Genomic DNA, 22,230 nt, shown 5'->3' on the forward strand with positions numbered 1-22,230 from the left:
ATATTGCTCAAAGATCTTTAAGAACCTTCCCTGAATGATCACTCAAAGAAGTGATTTTCAATTTTTATTTTATTTTTTGGCAAAAGCTAGACAATTATAAAAACTGTAATGTTGAACCTAAAAATATAAAGGAAGTAAAAAATATAGTACTGCTGTGGTTGAAAGGGTGGGGAGATTTTCATCACACCACTTCCTGAGTTTTGCTTTCACCTCTCAAGGCCTTTCTGTGGGAACCTGGGAGAATGCACTGTGAAAAACACTGACCTAGAAAAAGGCTTTTACCATGAAATAACAGTGAGTCAGAGAATGGAAAAGTGTGGCATTTCATATCACCTTTGAGTCCCTCAGGGAGATCATTCAAACTAACACTACTGACACATAAATGCTGGAGGCATAGGACTAACTGGAAGCAAAACCAATGAGAAACAGAGTCTGACCAAGTTTTCCAGGTTCAGATGCTGTTTACATGACAGGGAGGCATAGTGACAAGTGCTTCAGAAACCATGCTGCTCACACCAACCTGAGCTCTAGGCTCTGCTCCCCAGTTCAGGTCCTGATTTTTTCCCTATTCAGCACTGTGTCAGCATGTTAACACACTACCATTTTGTTTAAGCAACAGAGAAATACTCACAAAGTGTGTCAAAGACACATATTGTATGCTTGCTCTTGTGGAGGATTCATAGGAACAGTCCTGACCTCACAGTGATATTCAGAAAAGATGAGACTATGCCTCCCAATTGAGAGGATGCCAAAGCAATGAAAGGAGGAGGATCACATTCACTCAGGTTGGATCAAAAACCTTTAGGAAAGTGGTAAAGTTGAGCCTTGAATGATACATAGGATCCAAGTGCAAGGGCAAATGGAGCTATATTATTCATTATATTTGCGATGGTAATTGATAATTTTTCTTGTGTGTTTCAGTGAGGGGGAGGCTTACCGTCTTTATAACCTGGATGTCTATGGATATAAAATACATAACAAAATGGGCATTTATGGTTCAGTGCCTTATCTCTTGGCGCACAAACTAGGCAGGACTGTTGGCATTTTTTGGCTGAATTCCTCAGAAACACTGGTGGAAATCAATACAGAGCCTGCAGTAAAGGTAAGCTATGGACCATGGCTGCATGTATACTTACAAGACAGAACTAGTAAGGTGCAGTCATATCTCTGGGCTTTGTAGTGGCAGTTCTCTGCCACAAATCTTTGCAGTATAATCAGTGGAACTTAATAGTATGTACAAAAGGAACAGACTGTTACTACCATGTGGTTGGATGTTGTAGAATACAAGGAAATTTTTCAAATCTTCATTCCATTTATTTTCCAGGACACAGTGACCCAGATGGGCCCAGATGCTGCTAAACAAAAGGACCAATCTCGGACTGATGTACATTGGATGTCAGAGAGTGGAATCATTGATGTTTTCCTGCTGACAGGGCCTACACCTTCTGACGTCTTCAAGCAGTACTCATCCCTTACAGGTACTTGCATGCGGAAGTGCCCATTTCTTGTTCCATTATAGTTCCTCTATCCCATGTATCATCACTACAAATTAACATTTATTGCACACCATATATAATTCATAAACAACTTGCCCAAAGTTTAAGAAGCAAGCAGTTCTCTCACTCTCAATCCATTCAACTTGCCTAGACCTCTCCATAATACTTGCCTTTTGCCTTCCTTGGAGCCTTTAAGCCCTGGGCTTTCTATGTCTTTATTGCGGATACCCAGTATCCCAACCTTTTCTATGTTCTCTTCTCTGTTAAAATATACCACTGGCTTTAGCTTTAAAGCATTTTATCTTTAAAATATATAATAATTTCTGTACTTCAATTGGTGCAGAAAAAGCATTTGACAAAATACAACACTACTTTGTGATAAATATACTCAGAAGACTGAAAATAGAAGGAAACTTTCTCAACATGACAAAAGACATTTATGAAAAACCCATAGCTAACATCATATTCAATGGTGAAAGGCTGCAAGCATGCCCTAATTTCAGAAGCGAGACAAGACTGCCCATTTTCACCACTGCTATTGACACTGTACTGGAAGTTCAGCCAGGGCAATTACGCTAGAAAAAGAAATAAAAAGGCATCCAAACTGGAAAGGAAGAAGTGAAATTATCTCTATTTGCAGATAATGTGATCCTGTATGTTAGAAAATCCCAAGAATCCACACAAAAACTAATAGAGCTAATAAACAAATTTGCCATAGTTGCAGGGTACATGATCAACACACAAAATCAGTTGTGTTTTTATACACCAGCAATGAACAATCTAAAAAAGAAATGGAGATAACAATTTCATTTACAATAACATCCAAAAGAATAAAATACTTAGGAATAAATTTAACCAAGGAGGTAAAAGACTGTAAACTGAAAAATAAAAAATATTACTGAAAGAAATTAAAGAAGGCTTAAGTATGGAAATACACCCCATGTTCATGGATTGGAAGACTTAATGGTGTTAAGATGGCAGTACTGCTGAAAGCAATCTATACATTCATTCAATCCCTACCAAAATTTCAATAGCCATTTTTAAAGAAATAGAAAAGCTGATCTTCAAAGTCATATGGAATTGCAAAGGACCCTAAATAACCAAACAATCCTGAAAAAAAAAGAAAGAAATGAAAGTTGGAAGACTCATACTTCCCAATTTCAAAAATTACTACAAAGTTAAAATGATCCAGAGAATATGGTACTGGGATACAGATAGACATATAGACCAGTGGAATAGGAATAAACTCTAGAAATAAACCCATACATCACTGGCCAATTGATTTTCAACAAAGGTTCACTACCATTCAATGAGAAAAAAAAGTCTCTTAAACACATGCTACTGGGACAACTGGATATCCACATGCAAAAGAATGAACTTGGAACCCTACCTCACACCATACACAAAAAAGTAACTCAAAACGGATCTACATAAATACAAGAGCTAATACCATAAAATGGGTACATCTTTATGACCTTGGATTTGGCAACAGACTCTTAGATATGACAAAATCATGAGCAAAAGAAGAAAAAATAAATAAGTTGGACTTTGTTAAAATTTAAAATTTTTGAAGTAAAAAGGCAACCTACAGAATTGGAGAAAATATTTGCAAATCATATATTTGGTAAGTGTCAATATCCAGAATATATAAAGAACTCTGACAGCTCAACAACAAAAAGACAACCCTATTCTAAAATGAGCAAAGGACTTAAATAGACATTTCTCCAAAAAAAGATATAGAAATGGATTACCAAGCACATGAAAAAATACTCAACGTATTAGTCATTAGGAAAATGAGAATGAGATACCATTCCCTACCCTCTAAAGTGACTAAATCAACCATTTTACACCAGTCAGAATGGCCATCATCAACAAATCAACAAGCAACAAGTGCTGGCGAGGATGTGGAGAAACGGGAACCCTACTGCACTGTTGGTGGGAATGCAGACTGGTGCAGCCACTATGGAGAACAGTATGGAATTACCTCAAAAGATTAAAAATGGAACTGCCTTTTGAACCAATGACTCCACTACTAGGATTATACCCGAAGAATCTTGAAACCCCAATTCAAAAGAACTTATGCACCCCTATGTTCATTGCAGCACTGTTTACAATAGCTAAGTGCTGGAAACAACCTAAGTGCCCATCTGTAGATGAGTGGATCAAAAAACTGTGGTACATTTACACAATGGAATACTATGTAGCAGAAAGAAAGAAGGAACTCCTGCCATTTGCAACAACATGGATGGAACTAGAGAGAATTATGCTTAGTGAAATAAGCCAGGCAAAGAAAGAAAAATACCATATGATATCACCTAATACAGGAAACTAAAGAACAACACAAACAAAGGAACTAAATAGAACAAAGAGCAGAATAGCAGTCAATAGGGGGGAGGGAGAGAAGGGGGATAAGTAAGGGAAGGGTTTAATTAAAGAGCCTGTATGAAAGACTCATGGACATGGACAACGGGGAGGGATATGATTGTGGGAGAGGGGGTGGGTTGGGTGGGGGAGAGAAATTGGGGGAAAAGGGGACAACTGTAATTGAAAAACCAAAATAAAAAAATTAAAAAAAAAATAATAAAATAAAGTGACTAAATCAAAAAACTGGAAAATAATAAGTGTTGATAGGATGTGGAGAAATTAAAAACTCATATGTTGCTGGGGGAACATAAAATTGTTCAGCTGCTATAGAAATAATTCAGCAGTTCCTCAAAAAGCTAAATATAGACTTACCATATCACCCAATGTGATGGTTAACTTTATGTGTCAGCTTGCCTAGGTCATGGTACCCAGATATTTGGTTAAACTCTAGTCTAGATGTCACTATGAAGGTATTTTTAGATGCGATTGACAGTTAAATCAGTGGGAGTAAAACAAGTTACTTGCCATAATGTGGGTGTGCTTCATCTAATCATTTGAAAAAAGTCTTAAGAGAAAAGGAATGAGGTCCCCTACAGGAATGTCAGACTGCCTTCATATCCAAGCTGCAACTTCGATTCTTCCTTGGGTCTCTAGCCTATCAGCTAACTCTACAAAATTCAGAGTTGTCAGCTGCCATGATCACATGAACCAGTTCCTTTAAATCAACCAATCATTCTCTGTGTGTACATATATATGAAGTCTTTCTGGAAAAAGTCCAACCATTGTTACTATAACAAGAACAGTTTGTGTGATATCGATGTAACCAGGCAGCCAACGAGAGTGGACTGGAAGACACATGTGTGAACAATGATGAGTTCACTGTACCAGTCAGTGGGAGCAGTAAACGCCATTGAGCGATCATTTGTACTGTGTGTCCATCACATTCAAAATGACTGAATGAGTAGAGCAACTAATGTGCATCAGATTTTGCATTAAACCTGAACATTCCTCCATGAAAACTATTCAGATGATTCAGAAGGCCGCAGCTATGGGAAACTGGTGATTGGCAGCTTCATCACGACAACGCACCTGCTCATGCATCATGTCTTGTGCAGAGTTTTTTTGTGAAACATCAAATCACCCAGGTGGCTCAGCCACCCTACAGCCCAGATTTCTTTCCTTCCATTTTCTGTTTCTACTCTACAGATTTAATAATCTTCCTCCTCATTTTTGTCTATTTTCTGAGCAATTTTCTCAATTTTATCTTTTAGGCCTTCCATTTATGCTATCATACTTCTAATTTCTAACAAACTGATTATTATTCCTTGTTTCTAATATCTTATACTTGTTTTATGCTATCTTAGTTTTATTTTATGGGCATAATGTCTTTTGTTATCTCCCTGGAGATACCAATGATAATGATTTGATGTTACCTTTGGTTCCTTACATTCTCCCTCTTTTCTCAGAGATCATTTTATTCTATTTCCTTATATGGGTCCCTCTAATTTTGGATGCTTTATTCAAATGCATGATCCTTCGATATCTGTAAGAATAAGTCTCTGCCATGGAAGCTCTATGTGCCTGATGAGTCTTACGCTAGCATTGAGAATGGAAAGGAGGATTCTCCTGTCTGTTCATATTCTGGCAGCAAGGATGAGCCCTTCTCATTAGTAGTCCCATCACAAGCACTCCAGTGAGAATTCCCTGGCTTTGCTCAACAGTCACCATACCCTCCTGCTGGCTGCCTTCCAGAATTGTGTTCTCTTTGTTCTTGTGGCTTTGTTTTTTCTTTTCTTTCCTCTGATTTTAGTGAGATTTTAGGAGGGGGAAAAGGTCATGCAAGTGGTTGACCAGAAGTTCTCCATGTTATCAGTAAATGTTTTGATAATATCCTGACAGTTCTTCCTGCCTTCATTCTCTCCCTTCAAGTCAGTCTCAACTTTGCTCCCTAACTATTTTTTCTAAAACATATGTCTTCTAAGGCTACAACTTGCCAAACTTTAGATAACTTCCCATAAGAGAAGATTCGGAATCCCTAGCCTGAACCACAGGCCCTTTACAAACCGGTCATCTCCAGTTCCATCTTCTCACCACTTTGGAATATTTTTTTTTTCCTATGATTAGCAGATTAGCAGATTCTCTGCTCTGTGTCTTTTCTATTTCCTGTGCCTAAATGCTGTATCCATTCTTCCTGTCTGGTATGCTCCTACTTAGTCTTCAAAGTACAAACCAAGTGTTACCACCTCTTTGAGGCCTTTCAAGACTCCACACTTCACCACAGATAGAATTTGACCCCTCTTATTTCCATAGCACTAGGCTGATGCCTTTTACATAGCACTTATACCTCAGGGCAGAGCAGTTCAGTACATGCCTGCCTCACCAGCCAAACTGTCACTTTCTTGAGGGTAGGGACTATGCTTTCTTCTGCTTGATAGTCTGAGTACCAAGCTGAGTGCTTGGACCCCGAAGGAATTTAGGAAATGTTTAGCAAATGTAGAATTCTCATTGTGGTGGTAGTTGGCTCAGTTGTTATCCTCCTCTTTTAGGCACACAAGCCATGCCCCCACTCTTCTCCTTGGGGTACCATCAGTGCCGCTGGAACTATGAAGATGAGCAGGATGTAAAAGCAGTGGATGCAGGATTTGATAAACATGACATTCCTTATGACGTCATGTGGCTGGACATAGAGCACACTGAGGGCAAAAGGTACTTCACGTGGGACAAGAAAAGATTTCCAAACCCCGAAAGGATGCAAGCGCTGCTCCGAAACAAAAAACGTAAGGTAAAATAAACCAACATTTCTGATCCTTTTAATTAGAAGCACTTTTTAAAACTTGCTTTGGCACATTTGTGGAGATTTATCTTATTTTTAATATGTCCATGAAAATAGTACCTTCAAATGTAATTGAAACTGTGATAACAGAAAAATATGGTGACAAGGTGTGGTCGCCATCCATCCCGGCCTTCGTTATCTAGGTCTCCACGAGGATGAAGGGGCTTGCGTTCAGGCTTAGTTGCTGTGGTGCCCTGTAGTGCTGTGATGGCTCCCCCTGCCCGTGCAAAATTTGGTTCTGATGTCAATATTGATGAAATCACACTGGTATCAAGATTAATTAGTCACATAGTAATAGCTAGGAAAGGAGACTGGCTCAGCTTTTGCCATCATTGGAGAGTTAGACTGGGGTGAAGATTCCTGTGCATGTGCCAGGGCTTCTGTGGTTTGAACTTTCCACTGGCATCAGAGGAGGAAGCCTCAGGGCTTCCTTTGTTGACATGCACAAATGTAAGAAGAAAGGTAAGGGGGAGTGGTAGGATTTGAAAACTTAACAGTTCACCAAAAACAGAGTTGATCTTTTTTTATCCTCACCCAAGGACATTGTTTAATTGCTTTTTAGAGAGAGTGGAAGGAGGAGAGAGAAACATCAATGCAAAAGCAGCATCAGTTGGTTGCCTCCCATACGTGCACAGACTGGGGATCATATGTGTTCATACCAGGGATCAAATCTGCAACCTAGATACGTGCCCTGATCGGAAATTGAACCTGCAATCTTTAAGTTATAGATGATGTTCCAACCAAATGAACCACACTGGCCAGGGCCAGAGTTGACTTTCTATTACATCATTTTTCCTCATGCTTCCCTGATGGATTCCACTTATCAATCTTGTCAAGAAAAAGAACTAAAATAAAAAATAGGGAAGGGAAAATATTCTGGAAAGTGTGTAATGCAAGGGTGGTGGTGGTGACAATAGCAATAATGAAAAAAGGGAGAGAAAGAAGAAAATGAAGAAGAAGGAAGGGGGACCCTACATGTATCATGTAAGTAAATCCCTGTACTCCCTCTTCCTGAGATTAAAGTTACCTTTTCAATCCATTCCTTTAATTCCCAGGCCTATCACAGGTAGCCAGAATCAATCTTGTTAAGCCCTAACTTCCCAATTAATAAATAGCTACCATTTATCCAGCACTGATTATGGCCCAAAGAGAATGGTAAAACATATTATTCCGTCCAGTCATCACAACATTATAAGGTAGATTTTGTTACCCCATTTTTCAGATGAAGAAACTGGTGCTTAGAATGGTTTTGTACTTTGCACAAAGGCACACAAGGAGTAAGTAGCAAGGCAAGAATCAGCACCCTGATCTGCCTGACTGCAGAACCTATGTCCTAATAAGCAGTTATTTATCAAGGTCTTTGAATGTTCAAGATACTGTGCTAAAGATGAAGGGAATGTGAAGATGAGCTCCTTGGGGAGGGGGTCTTACAATGAGGTGGGGAAATGCAAGTATATAACTACCCCAATACAGGGCAGTAACATAATGGCCAAAGAAAGGTCAGGATGGTAGGTGGACCAAGAGAAAGAAGGTGGCATCCTGCTGGCCTCAAGCAGGGATCTGTGCATTTTAGATAATCCCTGATAGGCAAATCTCCAGTGGAGAAGCAGGGAGAGGGGAGAGGACAGCGCGGTCAGAGGCTGGAACACCCAGGGGTATTTGGAAAGCAGCGCACAGGCTGGTTTGACTGGAAAACAAGAGGTGGACAAGGTTTGAGTAGTGGGGAATCTGATCTTATTATAGGTTGTTTGCATGCATTTGAAGGCATTAAAATTTTCTGAATAAGGGGTTAATATTCAGTATGTATGAAGAATTCCTACAATTAAACAACCAAAGAACAAATGACCCAATTAGAAATTAGGAAAAGGACTTGATATTTCTTCAAAAAAGATGTACAGGAACGTCCAGCCAAGATGGAGGTGTAGACAGACACGCTATGTCTATATCCACAACTAGGAATGAATACAACTACCTCAAAACTAGAGACAGCCAGAAGTTCCAGAACACTGAGCTGCATGGAAGTCCAGCAAACAAAGACATAAAGACAAAAAACTCATCCTGACAGGTAGGAGGGATGGAGCTGGGGCAGAGAGGATGTGGTATGGTGGTGGCAGCAGCAGAGGCAGCGGCAGGCCAGTGGGAAGCACAGTCAAACATTTTAAAAAGTCAAGAGGGACACCTGGGGAGCACTCACAGCACCAGACCAGACCGCACAGCTCACGGTTCCAGCACCGGGGAAAATAAAGCCTCATTGTTTCTGACTGTGCAAACCAATGGGGGTTGGGGCAGAGGCAGAAACTGCCAGTCTCTCAGCAGAGTCCTCTTGTTTAAAGGGCCCTATGGCCCTATAACGTCTGCAAACCCACTCACTCTGGGAACAATGGCCAGGGCAACAGCTAAGGAGGAGTGAGTCCCATATGGAAATGGAAGAAGTGCCTGGAAAGTGCTAAGCAAGCGGCATTGTTCCCTCTCGGACCCCTCCCCCCAACACAGCACCACAACATGGTGAACTGGCTCACCCTGTACTGATGAAAACCTAAAGCTCTGCCCCTTATAATGTAACAGGTGTGACAGCTCTACCTAAGACACACAGGGAAACAAATACAGGAGTCTGTCAAGATGAGGAGACAGAGAAATATGGCCCAAAAGAGGGAACAGATCAAGGTTCCAGTGGGAGAACTAAGCAATGAGGAGATAGCCAACCTAACATATGAAGAGTTCAAAACACTGGTGATAAAGATGCTCACAGATTTGACAGATATGCTTAAGTACAGCAGACTCATAAGGGAAGTAGTGAAAGCTATGCTAAAGGAAACAAAGGAAAATCCACACAAAACCAATGGTAAAGGGAAAGACACTGAGGTTCAAATCAATGATCTGGAATATAAGGAAGAAAAAAAATAGTCAACTGGTACAGAATGAAGAAACAAGAATTGAAAAAAAAATGAGGAGAGGCATAGGAATCTCTGGGACAACTTTAAATGCACCAATATCTGAATTATAGGGTTGTCAGAAGGTGAAGAGGAAGAGCAAGAAATTGAAAACTTATGTGAAAAAATAATGAAGGAAAACTTCCCAAATTTGGCAAAGGAAATAGACATACGAGACCAGGAAGCAGAAAGAGTCCCACACAAGTTGGACCCAAAGAGGTCCACATCAAGACACATTAAAATTAAAATGCTTAAGGTTAAAGATAAAGAGAGAATCTTAAAAGCAGCAAGAGAAAAGCAGAGAGTTACCTTCAAAGGGTTGCCTATAAGACTATCAGTTGATTTCTCAAAAAGAATTTTGCAGGGAAGAAGGGACTGGCAAGAAATACTCAATGTGATGAAAAGCAAGGACCTACAACCAAGATTACTCTATCCAGCAAAGCTATCATTTAGAATGGAAGGGCAGATAAAGTGCTTCCCAGACAAGATAAAGTTAAAGAAGTTCATCATCACCAAGCCACTCTTATATGAAATGTTAAAGGGACTTAAGAAAAAGAAGATCAACACTATGAACATTAAAATGACAACAAACTCACTACTATCAACAACTGAATCTAAAAAATAAAAACAAAATCCAACTAAGCAAACCAGAATAGGAACAGAATCATAGTATGGGGATCATTTGGAGGGTTATCAGTTGGGAGGGGGAAGGGGGAGAAATGATTCAGGGACTAAGAAGCATGATTGGTTGGTACAAAATAGACAGGGGAAAGTTAAGAATAATATAGGAAATGGTGAAGCCAAAGAAGTTATGTGAATGACCCATGGTCATGAACTAAGGGGGGTGGGATTGCTGGAGGGAAGGGGAGTACTGGTAAGAGGGGAGCAAAGGGAAAAGAAATTGGGACTACTGTAACAACATAATCAATAAAATATACTTTAAAAAATGTACAAATCCAACAAGTACATGAAAAGGTGTTCAGCCCTGGCCAGGTGGCTCGGTTGGTTGGAGCCTCATCCTGTACACCAAAGGGTTGCTGGTTTGATTCCTGGTCAGGGCACATACCTAATTTGCTGGTTCAATCCCCAGGTGCATATGAGAGGCAACCAATCAACATTTCTCTCTCACATCAATGTCTCTCTCTCTTTCTCTTCCTCTCTCCCTAAAAAACAAATAAATGCTCTGGTAAGGAATTTTTTTTTAAGATGTTCATTATCACTAATCATTAGGAAATGCAAATCAAAACCACAATGAGATACCACTTCACACCATTAAGATGGCTACTACAAAAACAAAAACAAAAAAACAAAAAAAACCCAGAATATAGCAAAGTGTTAGTGAGGATGTAAAGAAATTAGAACTCTGTGCACCAATAGTGGGAATGTAAAAGGTGAAACCTCTATGAAAAATGGTATGGCAGTTCATCAAAAAATTAAAAATAAAATTACTGTATGATCCAGCAGTCCTACTTATGGGTATAAACCCAAAGAATTGAAAGTAGGGTCCTGAGAAGAAATCTGTACCTCTGTGTTCATATCAGCATTATACACATGCAATAGCCAAAAGGTGGAAGCAACCCAAATGTCCATCAACACATGAATGGATTAAAAAATGTGGCATATACATACAATGATCTATTATTTAACCTTAAAAAGGAAGAAATTTCTGACACATGCTACAACATGAATGAACCATGAGGACATTATGCTAAGTGAAATAAGCCAGTCACTGATAGAGAAATACTGGATGATGGAGTTGTCCTTTTAGGAGTCCAGAGCTTCAGTTTTGCAAGATGAAACAAGTTTTGGACATTAATTGTACAAGAATGTGAATGTACGTAACACTACTGAACTGTACACTTAAAAATGGTTAAGGTGGTAAATTTTATGTTATGTATATTTTACCACAATCACACATTTAAAAATAAAAGTTTCTGATCAATAGAAAATTAAACTTTAGTATGTGGAATAGATTTGAATAGATATGAGAAAAGATAATTAGAAGATTGTTCTAGCCAAATAAAATGGTTTGGGGGCCCTAGACTAGGCAGAAAGAATAATGTTCGAAAGGCCAGGAGTGACGCTAGAGAGAGCTGTGATCACGGCTTTTCTCTGACCTCCTTCCTCAATATGTCTGTACCTTTGGTTTTGAGGTTTTTGTTTGTTTTTAACATGCAATTCTCCAGTTTTCTTTAATGTTGCTTTTGTCAGTGTTATCTTAGCCTCAAGATGTCTAGGAAGCAAAAACCTTGTCTACTTAATCCTTTATGTATACCGCCCAGTACCACAGACAGATAGAAGCTTAATAAATATTGGTTGGCCAAAAAGTTAGTTCAGGTTTTTCCATATGATGGCTCTAGTAGTATTTAGCTGTCTTTAACTTCATTCAAAACAATTCTGTTAGATTGCATTGTGACAGCTGTCATATCCGCGTGCATTTTTTAAAAGTTATCAAAGTTAGTAAATTTTTGTGTAGCCATTTTAATATTGAAGATGGAAGAAAAACACATTTTTGGCATATTATGTTTTATTATTTCAAGAAAGGTAAAAATGCAACTGAAATACACAAAAAGATTTGTGTAGTGTATGGAGAAGGTGCTGTGATTGATCAAATGTGTCAAAAGTGGTGTGCAAAGCTTTGTGCTGGAGATTTCTCACTGGATGAGGATGCTCCATAGTCAGGTAGACCAGTTTAAGTTGATAGCGATCAAATCAACACATTAATTGAAAACAATCAACATTATACCATGCGGGAGATAGCCAACATACTCAAAATATCCAGATCAATAAAGTTATTGGTGATAATGAAAAATGTCTTATTTTACGGAAAAAACTAAATGGACTTTTTGGTCAACTTAATACTATTTTAAAAACACATATTGGGTTAGGCAGCAGTAATTATAAAGGAGTGTTAGCCTGGTTTTGACATCAATTTATATTTCTATAAGCACATGAAATATTTCAATACTAGTAGTAGTTGTTTCTGAGTAAAATTTGAACCCAAGAACTATGATGAAAACATAAAATGAACATAATGGCTCATCTGAAACTGATGAGATCTGCAAACCTTTATGCCCTCCTGACAGCTGGTGGTCATCAGTGACCCCCACATCAAGGTTGATCCTGACTACTCAGTGTATGCTATGGCCAAAGAACAGGGCTTCTTTGTGAAGAATCATGAAGGGGGAGACTTTGAAGGGATATGCTGGCCAGGTAAGATATTACTTTATATACTTATGTCCTATGTTCAGTCCCAATTAATGAAGGTTTCATGGCCATTGTTCTTATTCCTGGTAGATGTCTCTTACTACATTATAAGCACCTTAAAGAAAGAGACGGTATTGCCTTTTTAAAATATCTTTCTTGACACCTGATACAGTGTACTTTGCATACATTTATAAGTCAATGAGTGAATGAGACATGAAGAAGCAAACCTCAGTGGCATGCAATTCTCTAAGCGAATAAAAACGAATAGCCAGGGAATGAGTGAAGGAGGGGAGGAAAAAGAAAAAGGGCCTTGCAGTCTCTCTCCTTGCCATTCTTTTTTGCCCTGTTAGCCCATACTTCTGACTTCCCAGACTTTCATGAGTAACCTCAGCTGCCTCTGGTAACTCTGGATTCATTTCAGAAATTATTAGTTTAACACCTCGGTAGAGACTCCTCAAGCACAAAAGGGAATCTCTACTCTATCATATCTTAGTGCTCTCTCACAAATCCATGCATGGTAGAGAAACACCATGCATTTCTTTTCCCACTTTTATCAGTTATGAACACTTCTCTGTTGTCTTTAAGAACAGAGGTATCACTACAGGACACTTGCCATCCTTATTTGGGCTATCTCAGTGAGGGATGGGCCTCATCTCACTACTTGTCCACTGGTGTGCCTCTGGGCCTCTGGGGTTGAAAGGTCTAGTAGATCGTTACTGGAGTCCAGAATTGCCTTCATTCACTTCTCACCAGCCCATGCCTCTGTATCATCTGTCTTTTACATTTGATTCCCATTAATTACCTAGCTTTCGCATCTGATATTCCTCCTTGTAACACATCTTTCCATGAGGATCACTGTTTCTAACAGGCTGTCTACTCTTCTGACTCTATAGGTCTCTCCTCTTACCTGGATTTCACCAGTTCGAAGGTCAGAGAGTGGTATTCAGGCCTTTTTGCTTTCTCTGTGTATCAGGTTTGTTTTTATTTATATGCTCTTTCTTAGTTACTTGAAATGATGAAAGAAGGGAAAAAAGTGATTGAATAGAATTATTCTGCTTTATTGAGTAGCCCCTGATAAATAATGCTTATATGAAAAGGCAAGGGTGGCAATCACATTATAGACTTTGGCAGTGCCAGGAAAGGTAACAAATATATTATCAAATGTACAAAAACTGTGTGTCTATTATAACAGACTATGATATATCAAAGTACTTAATGATATTTATCGTGTTTTCAAATTACTATATAATTTTTTGTATAAAATAGCATCGTACAACTATTATTTAAAGGTGATAATGATATATGTGAAAATACCTTGCAAAGTATAACATGTCATTTATAAGTTATACCGGTCAAGATGAAGGTGTAGGTAAACATGGCTAGCCCTCTTGCACAACCACAGCAAAAATACAACTAGACTATAAAACAAATATCATCTAGAATCATCAGAAATCAATCTGTATGGAAGTCTGATAACCAAGGAATTAAAGAAGACACATTCATCCAGAGGGGTAGGAGGGATGGAGATGTGGAGAGGCACAGAGGTGCAGAATGGGCAGTCACACACCCACGTGGGGTGGATAAAAATTGGGAGGGATAACTCAGGAGTGAGGAATCCCAGCCTCACACCAGAACACCCAGCCCAGGGTTCCAGTGCCAGGAAGGTAAGTCACCATAAACTCTGCTGTAAAAACCAGTGGGGGTTAGGGCAGCGGAAGAAACTGCAGGATTCTCAGAGGTCTCCTCTTAAATGGCCCACAATGAACATAGGACTTATACAGACTCACTCTCTCTGGGTTTCAGCACTGGTGCAGCAGCTGGAAGGGTACCAGTGGCATACTGGGAGAAAGTGAAGTGTCTAGGGTTGAGTTTCAGGGGACAGCTTCCTGCAGGACAAAATCCAGAAACAAGGCAGCAGAATTATCCCCTCTCTGAGCCTTCCCCCACACAGACACAGAGCAGTGATACCATATCAAAGACTCCATCAACCTAGTTCACACAGGTTGCCCTGTCCTGGTAATTACCTAAGGCTCCACCCCATCCAACTTAGTGGTGCACTTTTTTACAATAGGCCATGCTACTAAGACAGGGAGTCAAAGCAGCTCTGCCTAATACATAGAAACAAACATAGGGAGGCTGCCAAAATAAGACAAAGAAATATGGCTGCACACTGGTTATTAGGATACTCGAGAAACTCATTGGGTACTTCAACAACATAAAAAAGACTCAGGCAGAAATGAAGGTTACACTAAGCGAAGTAAAGACAAATTTACAGGGAACCAACAGTGCAGTGGATGAAGCTGAGACTCAAATCAATGATCTGGAACAAAAGGACATAAAAAACATTCAATCCGAAAAACAAGAAGAAAAAGAATCCAAACAAGCAAGGATAGGCTAAGGAGCTTCTGGGACAACTTCAAACATACCAACATTCAAATCATAGGGGTTCTGGAAGGAAAAGAGATAGAGATCAAGAAATTGAAAACTTATTTGAAAAGTTAATGATAGAAAAACTTCCCTAATTTGGTGAAGAAAATAGACATTCAAGTTCAAGAAGTACAGAGAGTCCCAAACAAGATGAACACAGAGAGGACCACACCAAGGCACACCATAACTAAAATGCCAAAGGTTAAAGATAAAGTGAGAATCTTAAAAGCAGCAAGAGGAAAGCAGAGAGTTACCTACAGGGGAGTTCCCATAATACTGTCAGCTTATTTCTCAAAAGAAACTTTGCAGGCAAGAAGGGACTGGCAAGAAATATTCAAAGTGATGAAAAGCAAAGACCTACAACTAAGATTACTCTTCCTGGCAAAGCTATCATATAGAGTCAAAGGACAGATAAAGAGCTTCCCAGACAAGAAAAAGCTAAAGGAGTTCATCATCACCAAACTGTTATTAAATGAAATGTTAAAGGGACTTATTTAAGAAGAAGATCAAAACTATGAACATTAAAATGGCAATAAATTCACAACTATCAACAACTGAATCTAAAAAACAAGCTAAGCAAACAAGCAGAACAGAAACAATCACAGATATGGAGATCATTTGGAGGGTTGTAGTTGGGAGGGAGAAGGGGCAGAATGTGGAAAAAGGTGCTGGGATTAAGAAATACAAATTGGTAGGTACAGAATTGACAGGGGAATGTTAGGAACAGTGTAGGAAATGGAGGAATATAGAGGCTATCTGAATACTCACAACCTTTCCTGTGGGGGTTCTCCAGGTAGATCTCAGAATGTATTTACTGGGCAATATGTATTTCACAGCATTCTTTCATTCATCAACAAATACTTATTCAGAACCTTCTGTGGTTCAGATACTGTTCTAGGTCTTTGGGATCTATCAGTGAACTCCCTGCCCAGTGGAGCCTTTATTCTAGCAGTGAAGCAGAGCACAGATCATAAACATAATAAATAATTAATTAAGTGGAGTAGGAAAGAGGACTAGGGGAAACTATCATATTACTATCATCACTGTAAAAGTATTATCTTGACAAGATTTATTTCTTAGGGATCTACTGATATCCTCTACATATGGAATGACATGAATGAGCCCTCCGTCTTTAGAGGGCCAGAGCAAACCATGCCAAAGAATGTCATTCATCATGGCAACTGGGAGCACAGAGAACTTCACAACATCTATGGTTTTTATCAGGTAAGACATCCAAAAAAAGCCACCTGTGCCCTGCCTTTTGGGCTGAAAGTTATTTCCTTTTATAATAGCCACATTATGTACTGTTCATTTCATTTGTGTGTTTTTTTTTGACAACTGCAGGGAGTTTTATCAGGTTGTAGCCAATATAAAACTTGTATCTCCTTTTGCATCTTTTCCTTCTATAATGAATTTGATGAATTTACAGATATTGTGAAATTAATGATAACATAGAAACATCTTCCTTGACAGAAGCCATTAGTAAGTGGCATTAGATACTACCTCAAAACTTTTATTGAAGTAAGCAGTGTATAAATACATAAAGGCAATTAAAACAAACGTTTTAAAATTTCACAAATGTCTGAATACATCAAATCTTACACTTATACCAGTTGAGTAAGATTTAGAACACATATAATTTCAATAAGTATACTTTTTAAATATAGAAAGCTTTCCTTAAGTACTTAGCCTTCTCAATAGAAAATGGTAGAATTATCTTCCATTGGCTAATTACATCTAAAAGACTTGAAAGTCACTTGCCCTAATTTATACCTGTAGTTCTTTGTTATTTTCAGGCTGTAACTGTGTTTTTATGGCCCTCCCACCAACTGGTATTTTCTACTGGGAGCCGCTGGCTAGATATAGCACAGTTTTCAGGTAGAATGTGTTTACTTCTCTAACAGCCTCTTGCAATAATTGCAAACTACTTTAGAATATCCTTATATAGGATAGAACCAATCACTTAACGTCTCTGAATTTCAGTTTCTTTTTCATTAATGAAGACTATCTCAGAGGTTATTGTGTAGATTATAAGAGAAAATTTATAAAATGCCTAACAATACTAAGCACCAAATAAATGCTTATTATGTACTATTACTTTATTGCTACTTTAATCAAATAAATTTTCAATTATTTTAATAAGGGAATTTAGAGTAATTTCATTACATCATAAAAATTGTTTGATGGATTTATTTTAATATTTTTTTATTTCACATTCCTACCTATTTACTTTTTGCATGTTAAGCAATTTATTGGGGATGGCTACACAACGCCCTAATCCAATCATCCGTTTGAAACTTTTCTCCTTTGACTTTATAGCAAAAGGCTACTGCAGAAGGACTGATACAACGATCTAAGGGAAAGGAGAGACCCTTTGTACTTACACGTTCTTTCTTTGCTGGATCACAAAAGTATGGTAAGGGATGGCTCACATAATCAGACTTCAAAATGCTAGTCTTTCTTGACCATTTATGGTATATAGAGAGCTAATAATGCCTTCCTTTTCAGTAGCCATTGGGCAGGCCTTAGATGTGCCCTGAAGTATGTATTTTGTCCTATGAGCAGAGTAAACCAATTTTAATAAAGTTTAGTTACTCATTTCCCACAGAAGAAATGACCACTTAATTGTTGGATGAATGACTCCAGAGTATCTTAGCTTGCTGGGATGGTCATCTCTAATCCTGTCTCTTTGATTTATCAAAACCGGAGGAAACAGGCCTTGCTGGTGTGGCTCAGTTGTTTGGAGCATTATGCTGTTGACCGAAAGGTTATGGGTTTGATTCCCAGTCAGGGCACATGCCTGGATTGTGAGATTGGTCCCCAGTCAGGGAGCGAATGAGAGGCAACCAATCAATGTTTCTTTCTCACATAAATGTTTCTCCCTCTCCCTCCCTTCCCCTCTCTCTCTAAAATCAATAAGCATGTCCTTGGGTGAGGATTTAAAAAAAGGGGGGAAATATTCCTCTAACACATTCCTTCAACCACCTGTTCCACTTAGCAATATGGCTTAAAATAGACCTGGTTGTTGCTTGTGGTGAAGGGCCATCTATACCTGTTTATGTACTAGCTAATGAAGATCTAGTTCAACTTAACCACCCTGTGGTGGGAAGGCTATTTTAAGTCCCTGGGCCTTGCATAAATAACTGCGAGCGTAGGTCCTAGTTTGAAGAATCCATACTTTTTTAGGCCTTCCACCCTGCCCCCACAAACCAGCTCCTATAGTACTCAAGAAAAGGCCAAAATATTGTCATCTCAAGCAAAGATTCATGTACAGAGATGCTCACCACAGCATTAGTTTTTGAAACCAAAAAAAAAAAAAAAAAAAAAGGAGAAAAGAAAAGGAAAAGAAAAAATCCAAATATATAAGGGAATAGTTATAAAACTATGGTATATTTTTATGTTAGACTGTCATAAAGCTACTTAAAATAGCCTAATTGCATGAGAAAATGTTTGACATCATGATAAATCAAAAAAGGAGAATGCCTAAATGCTTATATGTGTATATATAATATGTAATGTAGGTTACTATATATGTTAATCTAAGTAAGTATAGTACCTTGGTGATTGTAAGTGATTTTAATTCTCTTTTTTCCTATCTCTATTTTCCAAATTCTCTACAAGCATCATTTTGATGACTTTAAAAAAATTTTTTTGAAGAAGCATTTATAAGCAGTAGTTAAGATAAAAAATATGCATACTGGTAATCTTTGTTGGCCCACTGCCTAGTCTACAGTACATTGTGTGAAGCTATCGGCTTTGTCCCAAAGAGTAGTGAATGAGGCATTACAGAGAACACTGGTGTGCTGCCATACACTGTGACCAATAGCCAGAGAGAGCTTCAGACTAAACAACCATATGAGACATGAAAACATCTGCATGTTTATATGAACTCTCTTGATGAGAATGCCATCATGTGGATTTCAAAATCTTTATGTAGATCTATACATATTTTATTTGAAGAGAAGGAGAAATTATTAGAGTATATTTAAAAAAAACAGTCCCTTGAATTTTTTTTTGTTTTTTTGCTGGCCATAGGACAACCTAGAATTTCTATGGAAGATTAAAACAAAAATAGTACCAAAACTATTTTGGTAGGACATAGAAAAAAATGCTTCAGGAGCAATCTAGATATAGTAAAATAAGATTGTTTTCTTTTATGGATAACTTTAGTGATATATAATCTATCTTCACAAACTCTTATCAACTATACAGTGAATAAAAAGCACTGGCTTTCGAGTCAGACTTCTTGGGCTCAAATCTGCCTCTGCCACCTAGTAACTCTATAGCTCTGGGTAGATTATAATACCCACTGTTTGCCATATTTACCTCATCTGTAAAATGCAGCTAATAATAGTGTTTACTTGTTAGGGTTTGAGAAATGTTAACTGTTGTTACTGCTGTTGTTATTGTCTTTGATATATGGTCTATACCACTCTTATCAAATTATAGAGGGGTTTTTTTGTGTCGGGGTGGGGGAAAGTGAGGAAGAATAGGCATATAGTTCAATGGGACAGAGAATCCAGATAGAGTTCAATATATATATGATCAATTAATTTTCATAATCACCAAGGCAATTCAGTAGAGAAAAGAGTTTGTTTGTTTTTAATTAAATAAAATGGTGCTGAACACTTGGATAACCCTTACCTCACACCATACACAAAAAAGTAACTCATAGAATATAGACCTAAATTATAAAGATAAACAAACGTAAAACTTCTAGAAGGAAACACAGGAGCAAACCTTTGTGACTGAGATAAGCAAAGATTATTTGGGTAGAAGACAAAAAAAGCATGAACCTTAAAAGAAAAACATGATGCACTCAAACTCGTCAAAATTAGAAACTACTACCCTTACTAAAATAGTATTAAGAAAATGAAAAGTTAAGACACGGACTGAAAGGAAATACTTGCAATATACATCTCTATCAGTCAACAGACTTGTATCCAGAATATATAAAGAAATTTTACAATGAAATAATGAGACAATCTACTTTTTTAATGAACAAAAGATTGGATACTTTACAAAAGAAGACATATAAATGATCAATACACACATGAAAAGATGCTCAATATCAGTCATTAGGGAAATATAAATTAAAACCACAGAGAGACACCACTACACACACATTAGGATGGTTAGAATTAATAAGACTAACACTACCAAGTGTTGATAAAGGATGTAGAGCAACTAAAACTCATCTATTGCCAATGTAAAATGGTACTACCAACTTTGCTAAACAATTTGGAATTTCCTTAAATTGTTTGGCACACACTGAGTATACACAAGACCCAGCAACTTCTCTCCCAGGTATTTACCCAAGAGAAATGGAAACATATGCCACACAGATATTTGTACATAAATATTTATAGTGGCTTCACTCATAATAGCCCAAACTTGGAATGAGTCCAAATATTCATCAGTAAGGATAAATGGATAAGCAGCTTGCGACACATCCTTATTATGAAATACTACTCAGAAAATAAGAAGGAGTAAACTACAATATTATGCTGAGTGAAAAAGCTGGAACACAAAAGAGTATAATATATTGGGTTGGCCAAAGAGTCCATTTAGTTTTTTCTGTAAAACAAAAGACACATTTTTCATTTTCACCAACAACTTCATTGATTTGGATATTTTGAGTATGTTGGCTGTCTCCCATGTGGTGTAACATTGATTTTTCTCAATTAATGTCTCAATTTAATTGCCATCAACTTCACCTGGTCTACCCTACCTTGGAGCATCATCCAGTGAGAAATCTCCAGCACAAATCTTCGCAAACCTCTTTTGACACTTTCAATCAGTCACAGCACCTTCTCCATACACCACACAAATCTTTTTTGCATTTTTACCTTTCTTAAAATAATAAAGCATAATACTCCAAATATGTTGCATATTTCTTCCATCCTTAATATTAAAATGGCTACACAAAGTCACCAATTTTTAAAAAATTTTATTGTATTTCTTTTATATTACCTTTTAGTCCCCTTACACCCCCACCCCCCAGCAATCACCACACTGTTGTCCATGAGTCCTTTTTCCTTTTTGCTCAATCCCTCCAATGCACCAATTTTGATATTTTTTTTTTAATGTATGCTGATATGACAGCTGTCACCATACGGTCAAACAAAATTGTTTCTAATGAACTTAAAGACAACTAAGCTCTACTCAAGCCATCTTACAGAAAAGCCAAATGAACTTTTTGGCCAATCCAATATTATGTTTCTATTTATATGAAATTTTAGAGAAGAGTAATTTATAGTCATAGAAATCAAGTCAATGGTTGGGTAAGGTAGGAGGTTTTGACTGCAAAGAAGTGAACTTTTGCTGTTACAGAAATGTCCTATACCCTGCTTGTGATGGTGCTTACATGGCATACACATTTTTGAAACTCATCATACTCTTCACTTAAAATAGATATATTTTTAAGTGTAAATTATACCTTAGTAAAGTTGATTTTTTAAAAATGTTCCTCGTAAAATCAGACTTCAGTTAAACTTCAAAAATAAGTGTGATTTCAGAATATTTTCACAAATTGTTTTGTCGATTATAGTAACTTTTCACATTAAAAAATTAATATATTTTCACTGTGGAAAACCACAATGTGTATATTTTAAGATAAGGAAGAAATATTTTCCTTCATATTAACTTGACTATTACAAATAAGAAATCTAAATATGAAATCAGGGGCATGGGCTAATTTGTGATTTTTTAAAATACCTTGTTACTGGTGTCCAAAGGTGCTGTTTGGACAGGCGACAACCAAGCAGACTGGAGTTACCTGAAAATTTCTATCCCTATGTTACTCACTCTCAGCATTACTGGGATCTCTTTTTGTGGAGGTAAGATGGTATTCTCAGGCTTGAAGTGAGAGAAAATAAAAAGTAAGGGTGTTTTTGTACAAGCTGGTCACAAATTCCTTTCATTGGCTGTCTTGGGCAGGGACAAATGAGGAAAGTGAAGGGGAGCAGATTGG

General features: G+C 37.8%; 1 protein-coding gene across 1 annotated transcript in view; it reads left to right on the plus strand.

Moving 5' to 3' along the window:
- The window catches only part of GANC (glucosidase alpha, neutral C), a 69,323-nt gene that overhangs the window by 31,414 nt on the left and 15,679 nt on the right, over positions 1-22,230 (plus strand). Inside the window, exons 9-16 of the mRNA XM_090270472.1 lie at positions 922-1,102; positions 1,325-1,478; positions 6,407-6,642; positions 12,710-12,836; positions 13,724-13,803; positions 16,338-16,481; positions 17,577-17,673; positions 21,995-22,096. Coding sequence (XP_090126598.1) covers positions 922-1,102; positions 1,325-1,478; positions 6,407-6,642; positions 12,710-12,836; positions 13,724-13,803; positions 16,338-16,481; positions 17,577-17,673; positions 21,995-22,096 — 1,121 coding nt within the window. The remainder of the gene's footprint in view (positions 1-921; positions 1,103-1,324; positions 1,479-6,406; positions 6,643-12,709; positions 12,837-13,723; positions 13,804-16,337; positions 16,482-17,576; positions 17,674-21,994; positions 22,097-22,230) is intronic.

The sequence above is a fragment of the Furipterus horrens genome, unplaced genomic scaffold (genome assembly GCF_987537825.1).
Source record: "Furipterus horrens unplaced genomic scaffold, mFurHor1.1.pri manual_scaffold_3, whole genome shotgun sequence".
Lineage (NCBI taxonomy): Eukaryota > Metazoa > Chordata > Mammalia > Chiroptera > Furipteridae > Furipterus > Furipterus horrens.